The sequence below is a fragment of the Carassius gibelio genome, chromosome A14 (assembly GCF_023724105.1).
Source record: "Carassius gibelio isolate Cgi1373 ecotype wild population from Czech Republic chromosome A14, carGib1.2-hapl.c, whole genome shotgun sequence".
Taxonomy (NCBI): Eukaryota; Metazoa; Chordata; class Actinopteri; order Cypriniformes; family Cyprinidae; genus Carassius; species Carassius gibelio.
Window position 1 is genome coordinate 7,786,313 of NC_068384.1, and position 12,996 is coordinate 7,799,308.

A 12,996-nucleotide genomic window follows, 5' to 3' on the forward strand; every position below is an offset into this window, starting at 1 on the left:
GGAGAATCTTGATCTTCTACACTATTCATACTGTTATTGGAGTCTGTAGTGTGTTTACAGTTTGCTACAGGAATGATGAGAGTCTGGTGAGAGAGTTTCTGTACCTTCAACAATCACTTGAAGATCTCTAGATGTTTCTGTGCCGTCTGAGTCAGTGAGAGTTAATGTGTAATTCCCAGAATCTGATCTGATCACACGCTTTATTAACACAGTCCCATTAATGACTGTCACTTCAGTTCTGTTATTATAAAGATCACATTCCTTCTTGTTGCTATATTTTACTCTACAGATTTGATCAACTTTTTTGTTGTTGTCTATTCTCTTTTTTAACTTCAGGTCATATTCACTAGCGTCCCGCACCATCACCAGATTGAGTTTGTCTCCCAGAGCTGTGTAACAGGGATCTGATTGATTAAAGCTGCAATTCCACTCCACACCTGAAGAACAAAACACACAGACAAAGACAATAAAATGTACCATTATCTAAAGACGTCATTGAATAAAATCAAGTGAAAAAAATCAAGATGGTGCCATTGCATTTGGTCAGCTTTCTGTCAGTCCTTCGAATATGGATTCTGTTCAGAATTTCTGTCTTTCTGTGATTGAGATGTGGCCAACAACCTTTTAACAACTGATTGACAAATGCTTCTAGATATTGGGACTTGAGATGAATATTCCAGAGCACATGTGTCGGTGGCCTTTTGCCACTATTTGCAAGAATCGCAGTTGAAGACGTAGTAAGCGAGGAGGTACTGCTATCAGACTGAAAGCTGGAATGAATATCTTCGCCTGCTTTTCAGCTCGGCATGCAGGGGAGGTACCTTTTTGCCATCATTGGATTCAGCCTATGGTGAGGGTGGAGTGCACCCTCAGTTTTAGGCGACCTGAGAGTGATCCACTGCCAATTTGGATGTCATTACTCAATGTGCAGTCATTGGTAAATATAAATACAGTCATTGCCAAAAATATCAGCACCCTTGGTAAATATAATCGAAGAAGACTGTGAAAATTAATCTGCATTGTTATTCCTTTTGATCTTTTATCAAAAAAATTCACAAAAAAAAAGAATTTGAAAATAGTTTTATTGGATAATAATTCAAAATGGGGAGAAAAATCATTATGAAATAAACGTTTTTCTCCAATACACATTGGCCACAATTAACGCCACTCTTTTATTCAATACTTTTTTTTTAACCTTCATTTGACAGCTCAAAATTTTCTCCTATAATGCCTGATGAGGTTAGAGAATACCTGTTATGTCCACAGGGACGTATATTTATTATTTTTAATACCATTAATGTTCTTGAATTTGTTTCATTGTTGTTTATAGTTGTGGGTTGTCAGTTCAGACTCTCCCTGAAGACACACTTCTCCCCTGCTCCAGACTGAACCTTGTGCTAGCTTTTTTTGCAGAGATGATAGTTGTGTTCAGCAATGTCTAATTTTTGTTTCTGCATGGACTGTTAATGGATATTATTCCAGGTTGTGATTGAGCAAAAGGTATTGTGGCTCTTTTGTCCCAAGTGATTTTAAATACTAGTCTCTTTGCTAAGAGAGATGCTGTACGGAGAGAGTGTCTCTTACTTTTTCTGTTTCTTCTGTTTTTTTTTATAGCAAGGGAGGTTAGGGGAGTTGGCTGTTTCATTTCTTTTCTTTTCTTTTCTTTAAGGTTAGTAAGAGTTCTTTCTTAAATTAGTTAGTGGACTTTTGTTTGTTATTTAGGCCTTAACCTCCTCTGAGCCTTTGCTCCCATTTATATTGTATTTTTTTCCTGTCTTATTTTTGTATATATATATATATATATATATATATATATATATATATATATATATATATATATATATATCAATGGGTGTCCTCTTCACACTTTGTTCCCCTTCGGGGAATGTAACACACCTGACAATAGACCATTCCTTCATGCAGAATCACTCCAGACCCTTCAGATTCCCAGCTCCATGTTGGTGCTTCTCCTCTTCAGTTCTCCACACTCATTTTCTGTAGGGTTCAGGTCAGAGGACTAGAATGGCCATAGCAGAAGCTTAATTTTTGTGTTTTTGAGGTTTGTGTTTGGATTATTGTCCCGTTGGAAGATTTAAACATGATCCATTATAAGATTTCTAACAGAGTCAGCCACATTATATATGTATGTATATATATGGTTATACGGCTTCCAATGGGTTTATTGTTCACTGCTTTTACTTCAATAGGTGGGTCACATGGTAGGACGGGGATGTGGTATGTATTAACAAGGTCCCGATGAATGAGGTTTAGTGCCGAGCCAGAGTCAATCAGCGCTGAGGACTCAAACGAGTTGTTTCCAGTAGTTATCTTAACCATGGTAGTGAGATTTTTAATAATGTGCTTGGAAACACTCACCCGACCGTTCTCTGTGTAGTCCCTCCGGGCTTTGAGTGGACATATTGCGTTGTGGTGAGCTGCACTACCGCAGTAGAAACATAATTTCTGGGTGAATCTTCTGGATCTCTCTTCAGATGACAGCCTGGTAACTCCTAGTTGCATGGGCTCAGATTTGACAGGATCATTAACAGGACATGATTCATCTGTGTAGTTAGCGAGATAGGCATGACATTCGTAGACTTGGATTGAGGGCGGTGAGTGTGGATGAGGTTATCAATCCTGATAGCCAACGTGACGTACTCAGAAAAGGAATAGTCCTCACCTTTGCAAGCGAGCTCTGCCTGTAGCTCCAGACTTAAGCTGCAACGAAACATGGCCTTAAGTGCAACGTCATTCCATCCACTCTGAGCAGCGATTGTACTGAACTCAATAGCATGGTCGGCGGCCAATTTGCGGCCTTGAGTGAGTTGTATCAGCCGAGTGTAAACATCTTTGCCCCCCACTGGGTATTCAAACACATCCCTAAGTTGTTTTATGAAATAGAGAAAAGATGTTTGTAACATACGGTCGGTTTCCCAAACTGCTGTGGCCCACTCGATCGCTTTGCCAGTTAGCAATGACATGAGGAATGCACACTTCTTCTCATCTGAGTCAAAGCTATCCTCTTGATACATGAAAAAGATTAAACTTGCCGAATGAAACCCTTGCATTGTTCTGCAGAACCATTGAATTTATAAGGAAGAGCAAAAAGTAACCTTTGCGGGCTTGGGTGGTGGTAGCGATCGTAGATACTGTGTGAGATAGTCGTTAGCCACTTGAGCTTTAGCCAGTTGGTCACGGTACTGCTCTGATAAGCCAACGCGGCCTGTAGATCTGTTACCTCTTCTGGATTCTTCGGTGGCGAAGTATTATGTAAGGACGCGGAGGCGGCGTTAGAATCCATGTGCAGTTTATTAACATCCACAGCAGACATATCCAAACAGTAGGCAGAGAATCGTAATCGTAGAAGGCAGAGAATCATACACACATAGGCAGTCCAATACAAACAACAAGACAGTGGGCAAATCCAAAGACAGAGACGGGTAAACCAGGCAAATATCATACACAAGAAGGCAAGCTATGGCAATGGGAAAAACGCTCGGTAAGGCAGACAGGCAGTCAATAATTCGCAACGTGACAGTGGTGGCGGCCATGCTTATATATAGCACAAACAGGAAATACAGGTGAAGCAGAGGGAGCGGATCACAGTCAGTACTCGGGAGAGGGCTCCCTCTGCTGGCGTGGCATTACAGTGATCTGTAGTTTAGTTTAAAGATGAATTATTGTGCACCTATAGCAAGAACTCCTCGCTTTAATAAAAATAACATGTCAAAGGAAAATTATGTTAATTGTTCATGAAATTATGCAATTATATTGTTTGTAAAATTGTAATTTCAGTATTAATCTCCTTTAATCTTGCCTTTAATGCGAGTGTAATATTAAATGTAAATGTATATATCGACATGAAAACAGACTTTAAAATCATTGTTTTCTTCATTAATTTTCCCACTCCATGAAAAAAGTTTGTACGTATGGTTTATAATGTCTGTACATATTTACAGCAAGTTTATTTTTTATAAATCCTGATATGGTAAATGGACTGCATTAATATAGCGCTTTCAACAGACCACATGGCCATCCAAAGCGCTTTACAATTTGCCTCACAATCACCCATTCACACACCGACTGCGGTGTCAGCCATTCAAGGCGCCATCCAGCTCGTCGGGTTAGGTGTCTTGCTCAAGGACACCTCGACACTTGGTCAGGTGGAGCCGGGGGTTGAACCACCAACCTTCCAGTTTATAGACAACCTTCAGGAACCACTGAGCCACTGCCGCAAGCCGATATGTGTGTAAAACATTGCATACTCAATTTCTATAAATTCTATAAATGAGACCCCAGATACTTTGAAGTGTATTTTAAAGTGCCAAGTATTAAATGTAGTATTACAAGTACAAGTATTACATCTCTTCTAGGGAAGTCGTGGCCTAATGGTTAGAGACTTGGACTCCCAATCGAAGGGTTGTGAGTTCTAGTCTCGGGCCGGACGGAATTGTAGGTGGGGGGTGTGCATGAACAGCGCTCTCTCCACCTTCAATACCACGACTTAGGTGCCCTTAAGCAAGGCATGTGATAAATGAAGGGAAATAGTTAGGCTGACAGAGAAGATTTCAGAATTAGAGACACGCATCCAAACTTTAATTGAGGACAGTAAGAATGTTATGGCTCTAGATACGGCTTTGGATGCGTCTAGCTCAGGGATTCCTGTACATTGTTCGGTTCCAGAAACAGAGCCCCTGCAGCAGGGCAACTGGGTGACGGTGAGGCAGCGTAGTCGTGGGTCAAAACACCGCTCTTCTGTTCTGATCAAAACATTAAACAGGTTCTCCCCACTCAGTGATTCACACACTGAGAAACCTGATGAAAGTGCTCTAGTTATTGGTGATTCTATTGTATGGAACGTGAATATAGAGACACCAGCCACCATAGTCAAATGTTTACCGGGAGCCAGAGCGCCTGACATGTTGGCAAATTTAAAAGTGCTGGCTAATGCTAAACGTAAATAGAGTAAGATTGTTATTCATGCCGGCGCTAATGATGTTCGTCTTTGCCAGTCGGAGATTACTAAAAATAACTTTAAAGAGGTGTGTGAACTTGCAAGCACGATGTCAGACACTGTAATATGCTCTGGTCCCCTCCCTGCTTACCGTGGTGATGAGATGCATAGCAGATTTGTCATCACTCAATAGCTGGATGTCTAAGTGGTGCCCACAGCATAACATAGGTTTCATAGACAATTGGACGAGCTTTTGGGGCAGACCTGACCTGTTTAAAAGAGATGGTCTTCATCCCTCCTGGGGTGGCGCCACTCTTCTCTCTAGAAATATGGCAAATAGTCTTATTGTTTATACTTGACTAACTGGGGCCCAGGTCAGGAAGCAGACAGACTGGCTAAACTGACCGTCTGCTAGCTGCCTCATGTCACAGAGGTCAGCTAATTCTTAGCACATAGAGACTCTTTCACCTAGATATCACACTATAGAGACTGTGTTTGTTCCCCGAACTAGAAAATACAAAAAACGTCCAAACCAAGTTAAGATTAACAATTTAATTGAGGTTCAACAAATAAAAAACAGATGCAATATGGATAAACAAATGATAAAGCTTGGCTTATTGAATATCAGATCCCTTTCTACAAAAACACTTTTTGTAAATAATATGATCACTAATCATAATATAGATGTGCTCTGTTTGACAGAAACCTGGCTAAAACCTGATGATTACATTATTTTAAATGAGTCCAACCCGAAGATTACTGTTATAAACATGAGCCTCAACTAAAATGCAAAGGGGGAGGTGTTGCTTTAATTTATAATAACGTTTTCAGGATTTCTCAGAAGGCAGGCTTAAGTATAACTCATTTGAAGTAATGGGGCTTCATTTAACATTATCCAGAGAAACAAATGTTAATGATAAATCCCCTGTTATGTTTGTACTGGCTACTGTATACAGGCCACCATACATACTTTATTAAAGAGTTTGGTGATTTTACATCTGAGTTAGTTCTGGCTGCAGATAAAGTTTTAATAGTTGGTGATTTTAACATCCATGTTGATAATGAAAAAAGTGAAATTGACGTGACATTCAGCCAAGTATGGTGACCCATACTCAGAATTTGAGCTCTACATTTAACCCATCCGAAGTGCACACGCACAGAGCAGTGAACACACACACACACACTGTGAACACACACCCGGAGCAGTGGGCAGCCATTTATGCTGCGGCGCCCGGGGAGCAGTTCGGGGTTCGATGCCTTGCTCAAGGGCACCTAAGTCGTGGTATTGAAGGTGGAGAGAGAACTGTACATGCAGCCCAGTGCATGTACAGACAGTGCACTATAGACCCCCTGAGGAACAGTTCCACTCATTCTCTACAATAGGAGAGGAAGAATTGTATAAACTTGTTAAATCATCTAAACCAACAACATGTATGTTAGACCCTATACCATCTAAGCTCCTAAAAGAGGTACTTCCAGAGGTCATAGATCCTCTTCTGACTATTATTAACTCCTCATTGTCATTAGGATATGTACCCAAAACCTTCAAACTGGCTGTTATTAAGCCTCTCATCAAAAAAACACAACTTGACCCCAAAGAACTAGTTAATTATAGACCAATATCAAATCTCTCTTTTCTGTCCAAGGTACTAGAAAAGGTGGTATCCTCACAATTATATTCCTTCTTAGAGAAAAATGGCATATGTGAGGATTTCCAGTCAGGATTTAGACCACATCATAGTACTGAGACTGCTCTCCTTAGAGTTACAAAGGATCTGCTTTTATCATCTGATTGTGGGTATATCTCTCTATTAGTTTCATTGGATCTTGGTGCTGCGTTTGACACAATTGACCATGACATTCTTTTGCATAGACTTGAACACTTTGTTGGCATTAATGGAAGTGCATTAGCATGGTTTAAATCATACTTATATGACTGCCATCAGTTCGTAGCAGTGAATGAAGATCATACAGATCACAAGTGCAGTATGGAGTACCTCAAGGCTCAGTACTGGGGCCGCTACTCTTCACACTTTATATGTTACCCTTGGGAGATATCTTCAGGAAACATGGAGATAGCTTTTACTGTTATGCTGATGATACTCAGCTCTATATTTCTTCGCAGCCTGGTGAAACACACCAATTTGAAAAACTAATGGAATGCATAGTCGATATAAAAAACTGGATGACGAGTAATTTCTTACTGCTAAATTCAGAAAAAACAGAGGTGTTATTTATAGGACCTAAAAACTCTGCTTGGAATAACCTAGAACACTGTCTAAGACTTGATGGCTGCTCTGTCAATTCTTTGTCATCAGACAGGAACCTAGGTGTGCTATTTGATCGCAGTCTTTCCTTAGAAAGCCACGTTTCTAGCATTTGTAAAACTCAAAAATATATCTAAATTACGGCCAATGCTCTCAATGTCAAATGCAGAAATGCTAATCCATGCATTTATGACCTCAAGGTTAGACTATTGTAATGCTTTATTGGGTGTTTGTTCTGCACGCTTAGTAAATAAACTACAGCTAGTCTAAAATGAAGCAGAAAGAGTTCTTACTAGAACCAGGAAGTATGACCATGTTAGCCTGGTCCTGTCAACATTGTACTGGTTCACTATCAAACATCATATAGATTTTAAAATATTGCTTATTACTTATAAAGCCCTGAATGGTTTAGCTCCTCAGTATTTGAATGAGCTCCTTTTACATTATTATCCTCTACGTTCGCTACGTTCTCAAAACTCAGGCAATTTGATAATACCTAGAATATCAAAATCAACTGCGGGCGGCAGATCCTTTTCCTATTGGCGCCTAAACTCTGGAATAACCTACCTAACATTGTTTGGGAGGCAGACACACTCTTTCAGTTTAAATATAGATTAAAGACCCATCTCTTTAACCTGGCTTACACATAACATACTAATTTGCTTTTAATATCCAAATCCGTTAAAGGATTTTTAGGCCGCATTAATGAGGTAAACCGGAACCGGAAACACTTCCCATAACACCCGATGTACTTGATACATCATTAGAAGAATGGCATCTACGCTAATATTTGTCTGTTTCTCTCTTATTCCGAGGTCACCATAGCCACCAGATCCAGTCTGTATCCAGATCAGAGGGTCACTGCAGTCACCCTGATCCAGTACGTATCCAGACCAGATGGTGGATCAACACCTAGAAAGGACCTCTACTGCCCTGAAAGACAGCGGAGACCAGGACAACTAGCGCCCCAGATACAGATCCCCTGTAAAGACCTTGTCTCAGAGGACCACCAGGACAAGACCACTTGAAACAGATGATTCTTCTGCACAATCTGACTTTGCTGCAGCCTGGAATTGAACTACTGGTTTCGTCTGGTCAGAGGAGAACTGACCCCCCAACTGAGCCTGGTTTATCCCAAGGTTTTTTTCTCCATTCTGTCACCGATGGAGTTTCGGTTCCTTGCCGCTGTCGCCTCTGGCTTGCTTAGTTGGGGTCACTTCATCTACAGCGATATCATTGACTTGATTGCAAATAAATGCACAGACACTATTTAAACTGAACAGAGATGACATCACTGAATTCAATGATGAACTGCCTTTAACTATCATTTTGCATTATTGAGACACTGTTTTCCTAATGAATGTTGTTCAGTGCTTTGATGCAAATTATTTTGTTTATAGCTCTATATAAATAAAGGTGACTTGACTTGACATGTACAAAATGTGTTAGATAAAGCTCTGAAAAACTCTGAACACCAGTTTTGCAACACTGTGTTGTGTCAGTGGTTAATCAAAAGTATACACATACACAATCTTGTGGTTTTCACACCAACTTGAAAATTTTGGCCAAATACAGGAAATACGTCATGCAAGTAGACAACTGGTCAAGTGCAAAAACTGCATATATGGGCATTGTGACTGGAAATTGTGATGAACTTGTTTGTCCCAAACCTAGTCTACTATTCTGCTTCAAACTTTAAATTATGTAGATACTTTTATCACAAAATGTGCACATACTATTAGGGAGTAGTATAAGTAGGTGAATTGGGATTCAGCATCGTTGAGAAGTTCAGTTTGCTTTACATCAGCAACAAATGCACATGCACAACTATCCACTGAAACTGGACTAAAAACACTAGATAAAGATTATAGAAACTATCATTTTGATTTTAATGGGTCTTAAACAGTCTCTCTACTGTGATGTTAACACTAAAATATTATAATAATCCACCGACACACTCAATCAAGAAGATCTCTTGCTAGATCACTGCAGACTCTTAATGTAATATTACATTCATCAGAGATTGATCTGATTGATTCAGCATGATCAGATGAGTTTGATGTGAAAGTGACTCACATGCAGCAGTTTGCAGCAGCAGCATCAGTCCAAAGATCAGCATCATTTCTCTGAAGTCCAGTCTCCAGAAGAGAAGAGCTCAATCCCAGCAGAAGAGTGTCAGATCGAGTCTCACACAGCGTCTTCACTGACAGACAGACAGCAGCTCTACTGACACACCAGGAAACACACCGCTTTAACAAAGAAAGAGGAAAGAGGAAGCTTTACAGACAAAGTCAGCAGTCAACCTTCCTAAATACACACACACCGATAAAAAATACTGAAACTAGCAAAAATATATAAGAAGAAGAAGTACTTAGTTACAGTTACAAAACATTTCTAAAGAGTGCACAGAGCTACTTTCTGAATGACAGAGATTCAAATTGACACCTGAGTCTTCGTGGCAATAAACTTTAAAATCAGTGAAACCCAGTGAAAAGCATGTAAAGATCACATTAAAAAACTTTGAAGCAGAAGATTGAAACCACAAAACATAAACAGCGAAACACAGCAAAACTGAGACACGGATCAGGAGGAACAGTTTTGAATCTGAAATGAAACTGAACGGAAAAAGTAAAAGAGCAAGAGCAGAAATGTGAAATAAATTCAGATATGGAAAATAAACACACAGAATGACTTCACAATGGGTTTTATCATAAATTACAAAAAGGGGTTGCATGTAATGAAATAAAAATACTGCTAGTTCATTAAAGCATAAAGACAAATGAATAAAACTGATGCAAAAACAAATGCACAACGAATAATTTAAAAAAAGTCCTTCATAACTAACACTGTAGTCAATCTAGTTTAATTAATTCATCACAGGTCTGTAATTCTGCATCTAAATGAGTTTAATTGTTTTTTTTTTATGAGTAGACGGTTCAGACCTGACATAAATAATACTCACAAAGTCCAGAAATACATCAACATACTCTACAAGAAATAAACACAACACATGTAAAGATCAATGTCTATCATGAAAGCTTCTTCTGTCTCCTGGTTTTATTCAGCAGGTGAAAGCTGGACTGATTCTGAAGTCATTTCTCACAGATGTGAAGATCTGCTGCTGCTCTCATGAATCTTCTGCTGTGTGTTCATGTCTCTCTCTATATCTTCTCAATCTCACGTTCTGATCTTCCTCTTTCTTTCCTAAAAGCATCATTTCACCATCATCATCATCATTATCATCATCTTCACACTCTTAATATTTGCTTGTCAAATCTATAATGATGATGATAAATGTTTCTCACCTGAAGTGAATTTCTGTAAGGAATCTAAAGCCACAAACTTCTAAATGAGATTTCATGGGTTTTTAACAAAGATTCTGAACTCTATTACTGTGACTGAAACTCTTCTGTCTCACAAATTAATACTCTACTGACTCTACACTGTAATGGATAGACTGTAAAAAAAAAACATAAAAAACACTTAAACAGAAAATATTAATAGATTGCTTAAGACTGATTTTTATAGAATATTACACCGTTTTTATTTAAGATTCATGATCAGATGAGTTTGATGTGAAAGTGACTCACATGCAGCAGTTTGCAGCAGCAGCATCAGTCCAAAGATCAGCATCATTTCTCTAAAGTCCAGTTTCCAGCAGAAGAGTGTGATGCTGCTTCAGTCACACAGTCGCTTCTCACTCTGACAGAAGAGCGACTGAAACTCACAATATAGTGATTCAAATACTGCACAGTTTCTGTCAGAGAAAAGGAAGTTCTGATCTCTAATAGAACAGTTTGAGGTTGAAGGTTTAGCTCAAGAACACTAAAATAACTAACACAGACATGCTTTCGTGTATTTGTACAACCACAAGGAAATTTTGTCTGTGGTGAGAACAAAAACCATTGCTAACTAACAAAGATCTACCCAACAAAACATCTGATTGGCACGTCCTCTGTCCACTTTTACCCAAGTCTGGATCCACGAGGTCTGGCACAAAATCATAATTACTCCACTGGAAAAATGACCATCAGAATTTCAACAAAGCTCTTTTATGAATATGAATATTTCTTAATATTAAAATGACTTTGGCTGCTGTCAGTCATATATACAGGAAAACAGCTAAATAAACCAGCATAACCATAAGAATATTTATCATGTCACTTTTAAAGTCTGCAGTCTGCGCGTGGCTTTTTTATTTTTATTCTTTTGTCCCGCAAGGTTCTATTTCGCACCCACCAGCTCCTGCTAAATATTCACTCTTTGTTCACCCGCTGTCCGCTTTGAATAAATTTAGATATGGTTTGCAGAATCTCACATTTAAATTTCCGCTACAGAAAGAAAGAAAGGCTGACAAATAAAAGTGTAGTGTGCACCAAATGTAGTGTTATTTGATTAGTCTTGTCAAGAGTCTTGAATTTATTGACTTTGACTTGAATTTATTTGAATTATTTTAAGACACAAAATTTGTTTAATATTTTATGCAGCACAGTTTATTTCGTTTAATCTATCAGGGAAAAGGTGTTTCAGAGAAAAATTAATTCATACGACATCTGTTATTTAAAATTATTGCCTAAGCCAATTATAAAGAAGATGGAGTGGAATGTCCTTCAAGGACAGAGCATCTTCACTTTGCTTCATCCTCTGCTCTGTCACTCATAGACAACCTGACTGTTCTGTCTGAGGGCCGTATATTTACCACGGATACAGCCTGCTCTGAGCATCGTTATGCACATGCTGTGCAGAGACCACACAAATAATGACGTTTAAAGCCTGAATTGCATCCTAGTGCAAGCTGTAATGTGGGTGACTAAGAACGGGAACGGGATATTGTTAGACTGCCCGCTCCCATTCAAATCACACCAGTTACTGACCCCTAATATGGGGCGCCATTTGTAAAATAAAATGTGTGAGAAAAAACTGGTCAAATTTGGTCAGATTTAACTACACAAAAAATACATTTGTGCAAGATTTACTAAAAATACGCTTCATGCAATATTTTTATTAATTAAATATATTTAATAATTTAATTTAATAATTTAATATTTGTTGTACTTGTTTCTAGCTACATGACTGTATTACAATAAAGTATTAAAGGTAAATCTAAAGGTTCTATCTAAATCTAAATCTTCATTCTATATCTAACAGTAAATGTTATGTCCAAATCATAAATGTAGATCTTACATCTAAATGTGTGTGTGTGTGTGTGTATATATATATATATATAGAGAGAGAGAGAGAGAGAGAGAGAGAGAGCTAAATATTTAAAAGTGTAGCTACATATTTACAGAAAATATATGTATGTATGTATGTATGTATGTATATATATATGTGTGTGTGTGTGTGTGTTTTTATGTCAAAACGCGTTTGATTCGGGAATTTAATCATGCGGCGCAAAAAACTATCTGCATTCGTGGTCTGAAAGTGTATTAAAGCTCTCACTGATTACTGGTGTCTGTAAAAAGATTTCTGCTGATAAAGCAGCTCAGTTTGTTCTGAAATGAGACTGAGATCTCTGTCATTACTCAGGTTCACCACACGAGGTCTCCATCAGCATCTGTTGCCATAGTAACAGCAGCCTGTTTCAGCCTCTGCTTCATGAATCTCCTGTAGGTCATGGGGGATTTGACTGGATTTCAGCGATCAGATTTAATTAAATATTGCATATTGATGGTTTGTTCAAAAAGACTACCTACCCTACCTGTTTGTTCTATGTGCCACTGATAAATGCTTTTCCACTGGTTAAAAGTGAAATGTTTGAGTGTTACTGGCTTG

General features: G+C 38.6%; 1 protein-coding gene across 31 annotated transcripts in view; it reads right to left on the minus strand.

Annotated features, from left to right (window-relative positions):
• LOC128027392 (uncharacterized) overlaps positions 1 to 12,996 on the minus strand; it is a 222,583-nt gene that overhangs the window by 156,415 nt on the left and 53,172 nt on the right. For 3 of the 31 annotated variants that reach the window (XM_052614974.1, XM_052614970.1, XM_052614984.1), the window contains exon 2: positions 105 to 437. The exons of 26 other annotated variants lie outside the window; for them this stretch is intronic. In XM_052614974.1, the coding sequence (XP_052470934.1) occupies positions 105 to 437 (333 nt within the window). Of the gene's footprint in view, positions 1 to 104; positions 438 to 9,297; positions 9,453 to 10,811; positions 10,897 to 12,996 lie in introns of those variants that run through there. 2 more of the 31 variants (XM_052614973.1, XM_052614971.1) reach the window with 2 other exon arrangements.